This window comes from Oryx dammah, unplaced genomic scaffold, assembly GCF_014754425.2.
Source record: "Oryx dammah isolate SB20612 unplaced genomic scaffold, SCBI_Odam_1.1 HiC_scaffold_21, whole genome shotgun sequence".
Lineage (NCBI taxonomy): Eukaryota > Metazoa > Chordata > Mammalia > Artiodactyla > Bovidae > Oryx > Oryx dammah.
The window spans coordinates 15,961,200-15,980,141 of record NW_024070205.1 but is presented as its reverse complement, the minus strand read 5'-3'; the positions used below and the strand labels follow the sequence as shown (position 1 = coordinate 15,980,141).

General features: G+C 44.7%; 1 protein-coding gene across 2 annotated transcripts in view; it reads left to right on the top strand.

Moving 5' to 3' along the window:
* RGL1 (ral guanine nucleotide dissociation stimulator like 1) overlaps window positions 1-18,237 on the top strand; it is a 138,263-nt gene extending 120,026 nt beyond the window's left edge. For both annotated transcript variants that reach the window (XM_040263817.1, XM_040263818.1), the window contains 4 exons: window positions 2,506-2,692; window positions 6,469-6,723; window positions 12,793-12,907; window positions 15,760-18,237. In XM_040263817.1, coding sequence (XP_040119751.1) covers window positions 2,506-2,692; window positions 6,469-6,723; window positions 12,793-12,907; window positions 15,760-15,947 — 745 coding nt within the window. In that variant the 3' untranslated portion in view covers window positions 15,948-18,237. The remainder of the gene's footprint in view (window positions 1-2,505; window positions 2,693-6,468; window positions 6,724-12,792; window positions 12,908-15,759) is intronic.
* The last annotated feature ends 705 nt before the right edge of the window (window positions 18,238-18,942 follow it).

Below are 18,942 nucleotides of genomic sequence, written 5' to 3'. Positions count from 1 at the left end.
TGGAGGTCCAAGAAAGGAAGCGACGTGAAAAATGGGTCAAGAGGTGGTGGGATGGAGTTGAGACAGAGCAAAGATATGCTTTTTAGGTCTTGGAATTTAAGCTTCTAATTCCTTAAATTATTTAATAGAAAAATCAAGCCTATCCTCATTGTTTCTACTCTTGTCATTTTCCATAGACTATGTTAGTCGCTCAGTAGTGTCCAACTGTTTGTGACCGCGTGGACTGTAGCCCAACAGGCTCCTCTGTCCATGGGATTTCCCAGGCAAGAATACTGGAGTGGGTAGCCATTCTCTTCTCCAGGAGACCTTCCTGATATAGTCAGTGCTTATTTGGGTTTGGACCCATTTGCTAGTTTCTTTACATGCCATTCCTTCTTGCATCGTATGCCTTCCTTCCTGTTGTTTATTAATGGTAAATAGTCATTGTCTGAAAAAGTCTTTGTTTTGCCCTCACTCTTGGAGAATCCCATGGACGGAGGAGCTTGGTGGGCTACAGTCCACGGGTCACAAAGAGTCAGACACGACTGAGCGACTTCACTTTCACTTGGAGTCATACGGTATAGAATTTCAAGGATGACGGTTATTTTCATGCAGCACTTCAAAGCTGTTATTCCATATCTTCTGACCTCTGTTGTTGCTTTTGAGATGTCTGGTGTGTGTTTAATTTTTGTTTTTGTGTATCATGCCCCCTGCCCTGTTGCTTTTAAGAATTTCTTTTGTCTTTAACACACTGCTGTGCAGGTTAAGTGGGGATTTCGTCTTATTTATCCTATTCAGGGTGTTTTTCCTGGATCTGAGAATTCATGTGGTCCATTAGTTCCAGAATCTCTTCAGACTCTTCAGATATGGTGTTTTTTCCATTCTATCATTTGTCTTCTTCTGGGACTCTCCTTACATACATTGCAGGCATTTCTTCCATTCTCTGTGTCTTTTAACCTCTTTTGTTATTCATGCCTTTATATTTTGATGCTGATCTCTGAGGATTTTCTTCAGACCTGTCATCTAGTTGACAGTTTTTCTTTTCAGTATCTGTTTAATCCTTCCACTGAGTTTTTAAATTTAAATCACTACCTTTTTGTCAGAGTGCCTTGCTCTTAACCACCATTGCAGTTTTTCTCATATGTTTGTAATGTTTTTCAACGTGTTTGTTTTATAGCTTGACTCGTGGTAGACACTCCAATTATTGGATGAGTGAATGAATGAAATATTAGTTTGTTTCTGACAGTTTTTCTAAAGTTCTCAGGAGCCTAGACTTGCTGTTTTGGGACTTCCCAGGTGGTCCAGTGGTTAAGATTTCACCTTCCACTGCATGGGGTGTGGGTTTGATCCCTGGTCAAAGAGCTAGGATCCCGCATACCTCGAGGCCAAAAAAAAAAAAGGTCATCTAGACTTTCTGTTTGTTATGCTTCTCTCTTTGGATAGGTTATTTTCTTGTGTGTATATTGTGAGTTCATCTTTATCAGGGAATTCTCTGCAACCTAAGTTGAAGATATATTCCTTCAGAAAGGTTTTTGTGTTTTGTTTTTTTTTTTTTAAATGCTAGTTTCTTCAGAAGGATCACTGGCTGGAGAGTTCCTAGTTCTTAGATTAGCTAAGTAGCAAATCTGAATGAGGTGCTGGCTAAAATCACATATGATTTAGGGGAGAGATTTTTCTCCTACCTAAGCTCAGGCCAACAGATAAATTTTCCTGCTGTCTTCCTATGTCGGTAGGAAGATTTTTTTTTTTTTTTTTAGCCCATCTTATTACTAAGGGTATAGATAGCCCATTGAGGATCCTGGCTCTGTATAAAGGATATCAGTACTAACTCTCTACCTTACATAAACAGAAGCCCTCATCTTTGGACCTTGGGTACGTGTTAGAAGCCATGTGCTGAGTTTGCCAAGGTTGGCACCTCCCACCCCCCATCCAGAGCAGCTGCAGAGTTAGCTTGCATGTTCTGGTTTTCAGTTCCCTTTTCATTTCTAGCCTGCAGGGATTTTCCTTATTGTCTTGTAAGCCCAACTTTGAAAAGAATTTGTAATGCTTCTCATCTAGTTGTTTAATGATGAAGGGGTTTAGGTTATTTTAGTTCATGGGATTGTTAGAGAAGAAATCCTCCTGCTTGGTTTCTTGTCCAGCACAGGGCCAGCCTTCTTTTTTAGCCTCTTAGAGTTCATTTTATGGTGGGAAGTGATAGGAGTATGGCCACAGTACTTTGATCCTGCCAAAGTGGTCCAGAAACTCTCAAAAAATGGAGAATGATTGACGCAGGAAGACCTCAGATTAATAAGGTCCTTCCTCCAGCTAAGCAATGTGTGTCCTTTGAGGTTAGAAATAACCTATTGGGACAAGATGTTTACTGCAATCTATTAGAAACTGGGCAGCAAATCTTTTCCTAAGATAATAATGACAGGGCACACAAAACTGAGAAGACGTCAAGGACTTATTAACACAAAAATACTGGCTTAATCATGGATTCCAGATTTTTATGAGCCTGAATGCCTGGCATTATGTTTTCTGCAGACTGTTTCTGGGGTCGGACATTATCACCAGTAGCACTCCCACCAAAGAGCAGCCCAAGTCCACCACCAGCGGGAGCTCTGGTGAGAGCATGGACTCCGTCAGCGTGTCATCCTGCGAGTCAAACCACTCAGAAGTGGAGGAAGGCTCCATCACTCCCATGGACACACCCGATGAGCCTCAAAAAAAGGTATATCCTTAACCCTTTTCCATAATTCCTGATGTGGGCACCTGACCTAGCGTTTGCCACATGAGGAATGTCTGTTTTCTGGTTGATCTCGCTAGAGGATTTTGCAAGTCATGTTTTGAACTAGGTGTTATAAGCAGAGTTCAGTCCAGGGACTCATTCCTTATTATAAAAAGTGTCCAGAAGTGATAAGGCTGTTGGTTCCTTCATTGAGCCTTTGAAACATTATTCCACACTCACATCCAGAGGCAGCTGAAAGACTGTGACTTGTAACGTGAGCTACCCTTTATTCGGGAGATGGAAAATTGTCTTTGAAGGAGCAAAAAGTCAAGAGCCAGAGGTTGTCAGTTTCTTGGTGTCATACCTCGTCTCAGCCAGGCTTGTCCCGTAGTAGTGCTGCAGAGAAAACCAGTCCAGACTCGGTGCCCTCAAGCAGCAGCGGTTGTTCTCTGTCCTGTGTTTGCAGGCTGGTTGGTTTGGCTTGGGCTTGGTCATGATTTGGCCCAGGTCTTCTCTGCCTGCCTCTTGTGGTTTTTGGAGTCACCCTGGGCCTGCTCTTAGCGTGCTAAATTGGATGAGCAACAGGGCATTGCACGTGCTGAACAAGCCTCCACATGGGCTCTATCTACCAATATTTATTTTCCAAAGCAAAGTTATGTGGCCCAATCCCACATAAATAAATGAGGTGGGGAACTATACTCCACTTCCAGTGGGAGGAAGGGAGGAGTCACAGGGCATGGGAGCAGGGGAGGGTGAAGAAGGGTAACAAGGATACAATCTGCCGTGTCTCCCAAAGGGAGAGTGATGAGAGGTGATGAGGGAGTTCTCAGGGAGAGTCTTCATGTCCGTGGCTGTAGAAATAAGTGAAAAGAAAACAAAAAGTCCACATGCATCTCCTGTACACACCTGCTTCAGTCTGTTGATCAAGGAGCTTGGATGAGAGATGTCAACTTTGACGTAACTAGAACTTCCACCATTTGGGAGAGGATCTTGCCTGGCTAGACTTGCTGTGTAAGTGACTACTGGCCCCTTAGCTTATGCTGAGGCCAGTGAGGTAGAGTGTTGGTCGCAGTCTCTTCATTTTGGTTAGATTTGCCGTTCTGTAAGGGGGCGTGTGTGCAGCTTCACATTGTGTTATAAGCACCAGCAGCAAACTGGAAACCCTCAGATGACCTTGTCACTAAAGTAGTCAATCCAGGAAGGGCTCATTAGGCCTGAGATGACTCAGATGCTGCCCCAGTGGGATTTCTCACCTTCCTGTTCTGAAATCTGGAGACACATCTTTAATGCTCCAAATATTGAAGGAAAGCTCTGCAAACACCCACAGACTGGCTGCTCTCTCAGGGATGTCTCCCTCACCAGGGCTGGAGTCATCCTTCACGACTTGACATTCAGCACTGAATCTGTCAGAAATCTGGGGTAAAGTGTCATCACTCACCTTGTGACAGGTTCTTGGACTTTGTAGGCCCTGTTTCCGATGGACTTTGATGATGGACGTTGTGCAGCAGTGACAGCTATTGCCCCCATTGCTGTGGGGTTTCTCCCTGTGCGGGAAGGACACGGAATCACGTTTGTATCTGTTGGTGCTGTGGACCTACCCACAGGTCCTGGTCGTCCCTTGGAAACTGTGCAGAAGCCCAGCGTGCGTCCTGGGCACCCTCTTTGCCGTGTTCTTTTTGTCTCCTCCCTTACATGCTGGCTCTTTATCATTTCTTGCACAAGTCATGAATTTTAATTCTTTGGCTGAACCTTTCTCAGAGTCACAGATTTCTCTAGGTTTAAAAATGAGGAATTGAATTGGATGCCAAGTAATTGCTGGGCTGCAGAAGCCTAGGATGTTAACCGGAAAAGCCTCAGTTCTGCTCAGGGCTTGGCTGGCCCGGGAGACCTCCGTGGCTCCTCCCTACCCTGAAGTCTAGCAGCCCTCCACACCCTGCCTTTCCCTTTGGCTACACTGTGAGGTCACTCTTTTGAGTAAAGTATAATTTGCATTCCTTTGTCTTGGTTCCCCTGATTATGATTTCTAAACATTCGCTTCACATTTGCTCCACATTACTTAGATTCCCAGGAAGAATTTGGGCTCATGAGGTGGTCTGTTTAATGGTGCTATACCCCAGGCATCTTCAAGGCTGTATCTTGAATATAAATCTTTAAAATCATGAAAAAATCTAACAAAGGAAAAACGTTTATGTGGAGGAAAGGGAAGGGGGAAAAACTGAACCAGTGATTGGAAAATGGACCCTCTTCGCTACTGTATGGTACACCTGCAAGCAAAGTCAGGCTGTTAAATTATTCACCACCAGTTAGTCCTAGAATTGAGCCACTAAGGTAATTCACTTGGGAAGCTACGGAAAAAAAAGTAAGAAGCCATATTATGATAGCGCTTCAGTTAGACTTCTGCATACCAGAGTTGTCATATCAGCTGACTGGCTCTAATTAAACTAATGATGAAGTTGAATTTAATATACGGTTATGCAATAGGAAAAAGTTCATAGGAAATAAAATAGAGTAGACTTCAGTGTACTTGGAGGCCAGATAATCAGAAAACTAAATTTCTGTACTTTGTTTCCATGGGAGGGTAGGTGGGTATAAAAGAAATTAGTAAGTTTTCTATTTTTTAAATGACCTCCAGATTATTTTATTGGATTAATGTGGTATAATTTATCTTAGCTCACTGAGAAATTATTTGTAATTTTCTATAATAAGAATTGATATTTTAAATGATTCAATTAGTGATTTTTTTGTTTGGGGGAGGGAACACCACCTAATGAGTTGGGGACCTCCTCCTTCTTTGATAATTGGTGTTGCACATATAAGAACTCTGTTATGAATCAGAAAAACACATTAACTCTAGTATATCACTCCTTAATTATTCTTAATATGCAACATGAAAATGTGTACAGTTGGTTCTAGAAACAAATGTGGTTAAGGGTAGGCTGTGTTCCCTTGAGCAAGTCACTCTGTTTCTCTCATATTTATAATGCTCTGAATTTTGTTCTTGAGACAAGACACCCGGAAGCTCATCACAGACTTCCCAGTGCTGAGCATCCCTGAGCCTGGCCTGCTGTGTTCTTTCACCTTATCATGGACTGTAGACGGGGCCTTGGTTCCGCCCTTGCTGTGTGAGCCTGGCCGTGGGAGCCAGGAGACTTGAGCCACGTCCTGATGGTGCTGTCAACACCTGTGGCCTCAGGTTCCTCAGCAGCAGAAAGAGAGTGGGGCCAGGCGATCTCCAGGGCCCTTTGCAGGGCTAATGTTCCATGCAGAGCTGGATAATCTGTGGTCCTTATCTTAGAAATGTCTAAAAACACAAGCCATTTCTCTCCTGCTCTGAAAGCCAATGGTGAGGTAGAATCACAGTAGGAATGATTTCTGTGGGCAGGTCAAACATTCTTCTTGCTCAAGGCAGGAGGATTGGGCTTTCCTCCTCTGTAGTCTTCCGGCTTCTTTGGGGAGTCTGTGTTTCCTCTAGTTTCTGGTATCTGCTGCCATCTGCTGGTTAACCTCCTTCAGAGCAGCTAAATGCTCCCCAGGAAATGAGAGGACCGCCTTGCCTCCCAGGATGCAGAGTGATTCTGCCCTGGGTTCTGAATCATTGACAGGCCTCTGCCCTGGGAGTGCTTCCATCAGAGATGAGACGCATGTGTGCTGTGGGCTGTTGTAGAGCAAAAAGCTGAAGTTTATTAGTCTCGACATTGACCTCTGCTTTGCAGCTTAGCGCACTGTTGGCCAAGGTTCTAACAGTTGAGTTTCCTTCTGGGATGTGTTTACTCTTCCAGCTCTCCGAGTCCTCCTCCTCCTGTTCCTCCATCCACTCCATGGACACAGCTTCCTCAGGGATGTCGTCCTTGATGAACCCCCTCTCCTCCCCTCCGTCCTGCAACAACAACCCCAAAACCCACAAGCGCTCTGTCTCTGTGACATCCATTACCTCGACAGTGCTGCCCCCCGTCTACAACCAGCAGAACGAAGACACCTGCATAATCCGCATCAGCATAGAGGACAACAATGGCAACATGTACAAGAGCATCATGGTAAGGCTCGCAGACCACCAGCGCTGAGTACTCACCTGCCATGTCAGCATACGCACGTGCATTCGTGCCAAACGAGTATGTGCCACATGAATCAAAGCCAGAGTCTCCCCGGATATAGGCTAATAGCATGTTCTTTAAACTTTGTATTTTATATGAAGTATATAGCCAGTTAACAATGTTATGATAGTTTCAGGCGCACAGCAAAGCGATTATGTTATGCATACACATGTATTTGTTCTTTTTCAAATTCCTTTCCCATTCAGGTTGTTACAGAATATTGAGCGGAGTTTCATGTGCTGCACAGTAGGTCCTTGTTGGTTATCCATTTGACATATAGCAGTGTGTACATGTTCCTCCCAAACTCCCTAACTGTCCCTTTCCCCTACCCTTCCCCACTGGTAACCATAAGTTCCTTCTCTAAGTCTGTGAGTCTGTTTCTGTTTTGTAAATAAGATCATTTGTATCACTTCTTTTTAGATTCTGCATATAAGGGATTCAGTTCAGTTCAGTTCAGTTGCTCAGTCGTGTCCAACTCTTTGCAACCCCATGAATTGCAGCACGCCAGGCCTCCCTGTCCATCACCAACTCCCGGAGTTCACCCAAACTCATGTGCGTCGAGTCGGTGATGCCATCCAGCCATCTCATCCTCTGTCGTCCCCTTATCCTCCTACCCCCAGTCCCTCCGAGCATCAGGGTCTTTTCCAATGAGTCAACTCTTCGCATGAGGTGGCCAAAGTATTGGAGTTTCAGCCTCAGCATCAGTCCTTTTGATGAACACCCAGGGCTGGTCTCCTTTAGGATGGACTTGTTGGACCTCCTTGCAGTATCATATGATATTTCTCTTTCTCTGTTTGACTTGCTTCACTCAGCATGACAGTCTCTAGGCCCATTGATATTGCTACAAATGGCATTATTTCATTCTTTTTAATGGCTGAGTAATATTCCATTGTATATATGTACTACATCTTCCTTATCCATTCCTCTGTCGATGGATAGGTTGCTTCCACAACATATTTATATAAAAATGTGTGTATCAGCAGTGTATATAAGATACAATTTTTTATGTCTTAAAAGTTGCTAAGCCTTATTCATCCAAGTCATTGTCACCTTCTTTAAAACTCTCAATTGGGGTGACTACATAAATGTATCCCAGGGAGGACGCAACTGCTGCACACCTCCTTGGACGTCTTCCCAGGGACTTACATGTCCACATGTCTAATTGAATTGCCATGCATCCTTAGCAATGTCCTTGGTGGGAGCAGTTTTCTCCTCTAGTCGCTTGGAGTCACATACAGTATAAGTGGATGATCAAGCTGGATGTATAGTTTGTGTCCAGAAGGAACTACACTTACAAATAAGAGAGACTGGCCTTTTTGAGCCTCTTGTAAAAATGGTGTGTTTCTGAGCATAGTCCCTAAAATGTGTTTTAAATAGTGGCAGTCTTTTTGGATTACGAACCATGCCTCTCCTGGTAGTAACCTTGGGTATGTAAGGTCTGGGGTGTTTATTACAAGAGCAGACTCCTTATCTTAAAGGACATAATGTATTGAAGAGCAGACTCTCTACACCTGAAGCTGATACAACAGTATCATTCAAATGAAAGAAGAGCAGACTGCCTGTAGTAAAACCACACAGCGACTCTCTCCCCAGCTTCATCACTTGCCTTCTTTGAGGGCACACTGACTACTTACGAGCTCAGCTCTGAATATGACATAAATGATCTGGAGGCACTGTCTTTGAACATCTAAAGAAAAGCTTTACTAAAGCATTCACTGAATCAACAAAATGTTTCACGACCATTCAGTTCAGTTCAGTTGCTCAGTCGTGTCTGACTCTTTGCGACCCCATGAATCGCAGCACACCAGGCCTCCCTGTCCATTACCAACTCCCGGAGTTCACTCAGACTCATGTCCATCTAGTCAGTGATGCCATCCAGCCATCTCATCCTCTGTCGTCCCCTTCTCCTTCTGCCCCCAATCCTTCCCAGCATCAGAGTCTTTTCCAGTGAGTCAACTCTTCGCATGAGGTGGCCAAAGTACTGGAGTTTCAGCTTTAGCATTATTCCTTCCAAAGAAATCCCAGGTCTGATCTCCTTCAGAGTGGACTGGTTGGATCTCCTTGCAGTCCAAGGGACTCTCAAGAGCCTTCTCCAACATCACAGTTCAAAAGCATCAATTCTTCGGCACTTCAGCCGTCTTCACAGTCCAACTCTCACATCCATACATGACCACAGGAAAAACCATAGCCTTGACTAGACGGACCTTAGTCGGCAAAGTAATGTCTCTGCTTTTAAATATGCTATCTAGGTTGGTCATAACTTTCCTTCCAAGGAGTAAGTTTCTTTTAATTTCATGGCTGCAGTCACCATCTGCAGTGATTTTGGAGCCCCCCCCCAAAAAAAAAGTCTGACACTGTTTCCACTGTTTCCCCATCTATTTCCCATGAAGTGATGGGACCAGATGCCATGATCTTCGTTTTCTTTCACTTTCATCAAGAGGCTTTTTAATTCCTCTTCACTTTCTGCCATAAGGGTGGTGTCATCTGCATATCTGAGGTTATTGATATTTCTCCTGGCAATCTTGATTTCCAGCTTGTGTTTCTTCCAGTCCAGCGTTTCTCAAACATGACCATTAGTTGTGTACTAGTCACTGGACCAGGCTTTGGGAGTAGGGAGACGAATGATACATTTCTGTCTTTGAGGAATTTATAATCAAAAAGGAGATTGTAAAGCATTTTTCAAAACATATTAAATATTCTAATAGAGGTCCGATCAGATTTTCCCAGTGCCTACGGGCCACACAAAGACATTTGCGTTAATCCTGTGGGCAGTTGAGTCTTATCGAAGGCTTCTATGTAGCAGTCAGATTTGCTCTTTAGAAAAGTAACTGGCATTGTGGAGACTTCATGCTGGAACACAGGCAGGTAGATTAGAGATGAGGGAGCAAATTAGAAGCTGCTATCATATACCATGTAGAAGGTGATAAGGGTTTGAGAGATGGTCATGTGGCTGGAGAGGATACAGATTTTTGAAAGCTTTTTTAAGTTAGAATTGTAGGATCTATTCATTTAGTTATCAACTTTTTGGTTCCTTTTGTGGGGCAGTGGAAGAGGAAGATTAAGGGAGCTGGATGGTGGTGGTCCCGTCAAGTGCAATATAACTGCTGGAGGAGGGGGTTTGGGTGCACTTACACTGGAGGTCACTGCAGGACGTCCAAGTGGCGTGGCCTTCCTAGTAGATAGTCAGAAACACACGCTGGTGCAAGGCCGGTGCTGGGGTCCAACACGAGGGGTCGTCCAGCCCCACAGGGTGGCCGTGGTCTTGCAGGGGAGGAGGGAAGGCTGAGACGGAACGCGCGTGGTGGTGACAGAGGGGCTGATAAAGGAGTGTCGGGGCAGAAGGGGAGCCGCCAGGCAGCCAAGGGCATCGGAGTTACTGTTGTATTTTCAGGGCAGTTTATTCACATGGCTTCTCTCACATGCCATCCAGGCAAGTAAGTGCCAGCTGCGTAACCACGGCGTCTCTGCACTGAAAGGAGCAGAGAACGGAACTCACAGACACAGTCAACATGGATGAGTCTCTCAAACACCCTGCTGAGCCAGAGAAATCAGACATCCTGCATCCTGCAAGGGGTCTGATCCTTCAAAATCAGGCCCAGCTTGGGGCATTAGAAAACTGACCTCAGGGAAGGGCGCAGGGAATGGGTTGAGCTCCTGTATAAGGTGTGTGAAGGGGACGTCCAGGCACCGTCCAGTATTGGCAGGTGAAGGTTTGAAATGGGCAGAGTCCAAATTGAGATATGCTATGAGTGTGAAATGCACCCAGATTTTGAAGACTGGGTACAAAAAGAAAAGAATGAGGATGTAAAATATCTTATTAGCAATTTCATATTGATTATATGCTGATATAATATTTTGGGTATGTTGGATTAAATAAAATATTAAAATTAATTCCCTTTTTGAAAAAAATTCAAATGTAGCCACTAGATATTTAAAATGACAGATGAGGCTCATATAGTATGTATCTACGGGGTAGTGCTGGTTTAGTATATCAGCACAGGGCCTTGTGGCTGGACTCAGTGCTATCCGTGATGATCCGTTCTCCTGTAGCTTTTATGGTACAAAGTAACCCTCAAGGAAAGCCTTTGGCCATCCCATCCTTATGGACACACCCGAGGAGGTTTAAGATAAAGAAAATAAGCGTAGCCTGGCTTTCTCCTTAAGTAGGTTCAAAGTTGACAGCTGAACCTAACATTACCCATGAAAGTGAAAAATACAAGTGTTAGTTGCTCAATCATGTCTGATGCTTTGTGACCACATGGACCGTAGCCCACCAGGCTCCTCTGTCTGTGGAATTCTCTAGGCAAGAATAGTGGAGCGGGTCGCCGTTCCCTTCTCCGGGGCTTCCTCCCGGCTCAGGGATTGAACCAGGGGCTCCTGCATTGCAGGCAGACTCTTTAATAAGGGTGTGCCAGATGTTTTGGTGATACACACTTGAGCAGGGTCTTTGTCACTTACAGGGACCCCATGGTAATGCCTGTTATTTATTGTATCACAGATACAGCTGCTTCTCCAGACCAGAGAGGGGCCCATGGGCCCAACATCCTCGGGCTCACAATGACAATTTTTTGGAGGAAATCAGACTTCTCTTTTTGGCTGTCTCTCCTCATGCCTCCTGGGGAGAGCAGCTTTTATTTCTAAGTAAGAAAAATCTGTGTTTTTCTCTTGCTTTCTTTCAAATGTAAAGAAATCAGCCAAGGGATAATATGAAAGTCAGCACTCCCTTCTCCTGTTTCTCTGAGCACCCTGGAAACAGCTGACTGATGGGCAGAGATGAAGGGGGAGACTTGGGCTGAGAGGAGCTTTTACTTGTACTTTGAAAAATGCTAGATTTAGTGTTTGTAAACACTCAGAAGCTAATTTTTAATTGAAGCAAAGTTTACATACAATTACATAGATCTGAAGTGTTCTAGTCTTTGGATTTTTATAAGTATTATATAGATATATATTTATTTAACTACCATATGTGCATGTATATATATGTTTATATATATATGTATGTAACCACCATCTATCTATCTATCTATATGTAGCTGTCATATATATGTATTTATCTATGTAACCACTATATAATGTATATATATGGTTATATATATGTATATGTAACCACCACTGCAAGTCTAGATGAATAACATTTTTCATCTACTCATCCCTTCTTCATTCCCGAATTCCCCTCCAGTGCTGCTTTAAGCTTAGTTGAATATGAGTTGAGCTAAAGTTAGCTTTCTAACCCCACAGGTTAACTTGGCCTGTTTGGTGAGAACAGACTCCTGCAGCCTTGTCTTCTGTGTCTCCTTCCTCTGGCTGTCTGTGACGGGTGTGGGATTCATCACATTGTTGTGTGTCTGGGTTCCCTTTAGCTGTTACGTCGTGCGTTATGTCATGCTCTGTCATGAACACACAGCACTATCTTTATGCTCCCCTGTTCTCCTGTCGATGGAGGTTCAGGATGTTTTCAGTTTGGGGCTGTTAGGACTAAATCTGCTGTGAAAGTTTGCACAGAAGTCCTTTTGTGGACACACTCTTTCATTCCTCTTGGTAAATATCTAGAGGTGGGCTTCCTGGGCTGTGGAGTCACTTGTGCTTTTTGCAATGGTCAGTGTGTGGAACCGTGGCCATTTCTAACCCACAGGTTGTCACCGGTGCTCAACAGGTGAGGGTAACCTTGGCCCAGGACTGAAAACACTGTGCGTTCCCCACAATGCCCTCATACACACTCTTCCATTGGAGCCTCCACTGGAAGCGGCAAGGCACCCTGGGCTGCCTCTCCTGTTTGAATGGGGGAGGACATGGTGGCTCTGCGAGACAGGCTAATGGGAAGGGTTTGGTGGCCCGTCCTCTGAGGGTAGAGCCGGGACTAAAATCCAGGAGAGCTGACTTCTGGTCCTCGCTCATTTCGCTGGGCCATTTCTCCTGGGAAGGCACAAGACAGCAAGAAGAAGAAGGTCAGGAAAACCCTTCCAGGAAACACAAAGTTCAATGCTTTACACACCCTTTCATTTGGCTTTCCAGTTGACGAGCCAGGATAAAACTCCCGCCGTGATCCAGAGGGCGATGTTGAAGCACAATCTGGACTCGGACCCGGCCGAGGAGTACGAGCTAGTGCAGGTCATCTCGGAGGACAAAGGTGGGCACGTGTTCCGCTTCAAACCAGGTCTCCCCTGTGTGAGAAGACCCTATGTGGATACAGTGTCTATTTTAAATGGAACCAAGTTGGGGGTGGGGTGGGTATTTTTATTTACTTACTTATATAATTAATTGTTAATTATCATTGGAGTAGAGTTGCTTTACAATGTTGTATTAGTTTCTGCTCTACAACAAAGTGAATCAGCTATATGTATACCTATATCCTCTCTTTTCCAAGTGGGGGTTTTGAATTGCCCAAGAGTGGCGTTGTGTGGGGAACCATGCCATCACCTCACTTCTTATTAATTCTCTCAGGCCGCCCCACCCCCCTGCCACAAACCTTGTTTTTTCTGCAGTTTTGCTGAGCATGCCTCCCGCGCATTCTCTGTAAATTTCTTGTCAAGCATTCTTGTAGGAAGATGTCCCTCCCTGTGTGGGGTGGGGGTAGGTGGAGCCTGTCTGGTCTTCGCCAGTGGCCATCTACCTCCGTTACCCAATAATGCGTGTCCAGGTTGTATATGAACCTGAAATGTAGCAGTTCCTGCAGTGACTTCTCATTATTTCAGTTAACCATTTATGAGAATTCAGCCTTCAGTTGCTCTTTACTCACTTGATCTTCAAGTAGCAAAAGCTTCCGCTGCCAGGAATGTGGAAGGTTCTTGACCTTACGCTTATTGAAGCAAAGAACCGGTGAATATGAAATGCAGCAATTTGCCGAGGAATCCATTAATTAGAGAAATCTCCTTCAAGGAAACTCTGGGCAGATAATCCCCCTGAATGTATCAGGTTGTTAATCTGAATTGGGGTTGTCTTTGTTGAGAGGGCTTCCCTGGTGGCTCAGACGGTAAAGCGTCTGCCTACAACGTGGGAGACCTGGGTTCGATCCCTGGGTCGGAAGATGCCCTGGAGAAGGCATTGGCACCCCACTCCAGGACTCTTGCCTGGAGAATCCCATGGACCAAGGAGCCTGGCAGGCTACAGGCCATGGGGTCGCAAAGAGTCAGACACTGCTGAGCGACTTCACTTTCTTTCTTTCTTTGTTGAGAGGAGGAGGCAAACTGGTAGGTGACTTCTCTATGCCACGGTACATCTGAGAAAGTGACTCGAGCAGAATAAGTCTGCTTTCCAAGTGCAGAAGAAACAGCCAGTACTGTTGATTAAGGCCAACCCTGTTTGCTGACTGACCCAACACACTGACCAACACAGGTGTCTCATTGTGGGACTGTTCCCCAACAAGCATTCCCCTGTAAAGGAAAAGAAAGAAACTCTACAAGATGGCGATTTGCAAAGGGAGCAGCTACTCGTACCCCATTTACCCAAAAAAATCACCCAGAGCTGTCATCTCAGGCCCAGACAAGAGTGGGCCAAATTAGAAAAATAACCTTTTCCAAGCAATGAAAAGCCACAGCCTCAGAGAAAACTTTTCCCACTGTCTCTTGGAAGTTTTCTCATCCAGCTGAGCCCGAGGTTGTGGGACAAACCTTTCTCAGTTATATCTTTTAGTGTAGTTACTGTTAAAAACCTAAGCCTACAAAGTGGTCTCTTGGGTTTTACCACCCACATTACCCCCAAGCCAATGCAAGGTGAGACCCGATGGGTCTGAAGATTCAGGAGTCCCTAAGCACAGCTGGGGCCCAGCTTCATTCACTGCTGGGTGGTGGCGGGTGGGTGGCTTGACCTCTCTGGGCCTTGGTCTGTAATTAGTTAAACAGAGACAGTATCCTACTGGCCCCTCATGCATCATGGGGAGATGGTGACAGGAAATAATGTAGCCGAAAGTGGACAGTATTCAAAATACAGTATGTATATATATATATAGCTGTGAGGTAAGTTGTTACTGACCTCAGGAATATGTGAGCAAGAGACTGGGGACAGTTGTGCAAAATGTAGCAGAGTCCCTCAGAACCTGATTGCATCAGTCTTGGCAGTAGAATCTCAGTGTTTGAGTTAATGTTCGTTTGACTTACTCCAGTTCTGCAATCACATACCTCGCCTAGCTGCCTCCCTTACTCCACAAAGCTAGTTTCGCACATTTTACCTCTTTAATTCCCTCTTGATTTTTAAAGATATCCCTACCCCTGAGTGCTAAAGAGTGTATACCTTCTTTTTAAATTAAAAATGAATTTAACTCACTTTGCTCAATAACTTCATATTATACTTGGAACAGTCCTTGTTCAGAAATTACAGTTATCTAGTTGGGACTCATTGAAATAGACAGTTGTTTAAGTTTTTACAGATATGGCCTATCTTGTCTGGTTTCCTTTTAACATTAAAATGCAAGCCCTTAATGAAGCAAGCTCTCAAATGGCATAAAATACTGACTTGGTTTGGGATTAATTAAAAAATGTTTTGATGTTCCAAGTAAAGATTTCTGGAAAGTGCTTTAGATTTTCTGCCTTTTTCTCCATGTCATTGGATTCACTTAGTCTCTGAGAAAAATTTCATATTGGGTAGAAAGTGAACCACAGAAGGCTGGAAACCCTGGGCTTTGCTCCCAGTCCTGCCATTGACTAGCTGTGCACTCAGGAATGTCTCTTAACTCCTCCAGGCTTCCGTTTCCTACTCTACGTCCTTCCAGCTAAAACATCCCGCGTTTGAGCATTTTGTTCACGGCTTGAATTTCCAAGATTGGATTCACTCTTAAGTTTTTAAAATTGGGATTGGGAAACGGTCGGAACCAATTTGGTGTGACTGAGTGGTGGTCATTTCCAGCTCCGTTCACATTCCAGGAACAAACGGCTATAATTCCAGCCATGAGTCTGGGCAAAATTTCCATCTGCCATGGTCAGCGCTGGGCTGACCTGCACAAGCTGACCACCTTCTCTTCCCTCATCTCTCTCTCTTTTTTTTTAGAACTCGTGATCCCAGACTCAGCAAACGTCTTCTATGCCATGAACAGCCAAGTGAACTTTGACTTCATCTTACGCAAAAAGAACTCTGTGGAAGAGCAAGTAAAACTGCGTAGCCGGACCAGCCTGACGTTGCCCAGGACAGCTAAACGGGGCTGCTGGAGCAACAGGCACAGCAAAATCACCCTCTGAAGGCAGAGACCCGGGGCCCCTCGCTCGCCAAAGGTGGGGTGGGGCTGAGAACAGGCCATCGTGATCACAGCTACCACTCAGTGTTAGAGGGCCATTGGTGAAGTGGACTGAGGTTTGTTGAGCAACTCTGGTGTGCAGGGTGCTATGATGGGCATCGTGGGGAAATCGGAGATGAGCTTGACACAGGAAAGATGACGGATTCACTGATTCTCTTTGACCTGAGATTGAAATGCAAAATTATCCGCATTTATAAATCTATATGTATGTACACATATGTGGTATGTGTGTGTGTATATATATAAATATGAGGGACTTATGGGATATTCTGGACTACGGGAAAACAAATTTGCACAATGGCCTGGGAAGTCGAGGTCACTTTTTACAGGGAAACAAGGAACTGAGCACCTCGTCTCACACCTCCTGGTAGATGGAATCAGCCCGAGGATTACAGAGTGTCCTTTGTGCCAGTATTATAAGAAGTCCAAACTATTTTTATAAAGGGAGAGGATTACTTTCTCAATCAAGTGCCACCAGAAAAGAACCACTGCAGGGTGGGAACTGCCACAGGCTGAATGAAAGGCCACATCAGACATGGTTTGGATGAGCCAGTGGCTTTGACCTCTGCTTGCATCGGCCAATGCATCGGCTACCCCAGGGAGGGAGAGGAGCAGCTTCGGAGGCCCCTCTGAGCCACTGAACCAGCCGTCATGACGCCTCTGGAGGCAACGCAAGCCCATTTTGATTTCTGGTAACCGCATCGTGTGTCTCCCCTCCCCTAAAGAACATATCACAAGCATTTCTTGCACACGTAGCCATGTTCTTTGGTAACTTAGCCAGAAAAGAAAGCTCAGCAGGATGATGACTCACTTGGACTCTGATCCGTCTCAGAATGCCACTGCTTCACTGTTTTTTTCTGATTGCCTTCTGCATGTGAAACTATATGTCTGCAGTCTTTTGCCGTCTGGATCGTAGTACCTCTGTATATTAACGCGCAATTTGTTCCTCAGGTGTAGAAATTCCTACTGTGGTTGACTATGTCTGATCATTTTGAGACCTGTGAAAGATTTCTGAACAGCCATCGCTCTGTGAATAGCCCCCTGGAGATGTTCCCAACTGAGAGCAGTGTCCTGTTTTTACTGACTTTTGCAACCTTCCTGTGCCTAGTCATGGGGACAGAAATGGGGCTTTGCATACTATCCAGACCATTTCTAGCGAGGGACACACATTCTTCCAGATGGAATCATTAACTTTTCCTTTCAGGTTCCCACACTCTATCCCAGTGTCACTGTTGGTGACACTTTTGTCTTCAGTAGCACCATGGTCCTCTCCCTTCCAAATCTGAGCTGTGCTGGGGTTTGAGCTATAAAGCCATAATATATGGGATGTTGACATGTGTAAGAAGCACTTTCAGAATGTTGTCCTTTTTAAGAAAAAAAATCCTCAAAATACCAGTTTTTATTCCAAAAATAAAGAACAGACCCAAATAAGAAGTGCAGATTGTAATGTAGAGCTTTTTCTTTCTTTTCTTCACCATCCCACCCTCCCCACACACTCCCAACCCCCCACTCCCCACCCCCCTGTCCTGTAAAGACAGCTCCCAAAGGTTACATGTGACTCATGTTCTGTAAATAGTCATATGAAATCTTCAAGAAACACCAGGGAAAGTCTAGAGATTTGTGCCCTTGGACCAAAGAATGAAAATGAGCCAGGAAAGCCTCAGATTTTCTGTAAGTCTTTCTAGGTCAGACTGTACATTGTAAAGACTGACTGGTTTCAACTAGTTGAAAGGCATTTTTTTTTTTTTTCTTTTCTATTTGCGAGGCCGGTCTGATTTGTGCTTCTGTGCTTGGAGGAGGGATGGCCAGGGTGCTAGACATCATGGAGATTGAGGGAAATGTATCTTCGGCCTGAATTTCTTGGCTTGAAGGTCAAAAAGAAAATGTAGAATTGTCAGCCTGATTTAGAGTGCAGCTACCAAGACTTACAAGTTATGCCCGTGTGCTCGCCTTGTGTATTTATACTGTATATGTAGAGTCTAGATTTATATACTGCAATGTAATATATATATATATATTCCTTTTATAAAAGACAATGGAAGTTATAAGTAGATAAAACATAGCTTCATTTATTTAATGCCACTTTAAATGTCTTAAATTTGTTTCCTGGTGGACTGCCGGGTAATGCTTTTAGCTGCTGACATGCTTGTCTTTCTGCCTCTCTATCATTTGTTTACCTTTTGGTTAAGTTAATAAACTGATTTGGGACTTGGTTGGCACATGCTGCCGGACTCGAAGGGATTGTATCCGGAGTGTTAACCTGGTGGATCTGGGTTTCAGATGCGTCAGTAAGCATTTGGGGAGCCCACTCTGGTCTGGCTCGAGGGGGCAGAGGGAGAGCCAGAGGGCCAGTTAGGAGGGGTCCTCGCCACCGTCAAGCATCATTTGCGTTCAGAGGCAAGAATGACATCTTAGGAAATCGCCCGCAGATGCGAAGGCTTGCTGGAGGGCATCCTTAGGGGTAGTTTGGCTGGGGACACTGTATAAAATCAAACTTAGGATCCAAGGTAGGACTTTGCCTTCTTTCCAGCAGCCTTTCCTGAGTCTCCAGTTGCTACCATCGGCACAGTTCTTGAAACCATCCTTGGTGCTCCAGAAGCCGGGAGGGCCTCTGTGGAGGGAAGAAGGAAGGTCTTCCCAAAATTCACTCAGATCTGGGCAAGCTTCATTCAACAAATGCCCATCGGCATTCCATCATATCATTCCCTAAGAAATGGATTCCTAAAGAGATCCAGATTAGCAAGTTTTCTGGGTCCCTGTGGGATATAGGAGAGAGTCAAGTAGGAGTTATAATAATTGATAATATGGGCAGGAAAAGGGGGCTTTCTGTTTCTGGCACTAGGTGACTATATTGTCAAGACTATCTGAGAAAATGGGTTCCCTTGTTTTGTCTCCCTCCAGAAGCAGCTTGGTGACATTTTGCCTGAAGGAATAATGTC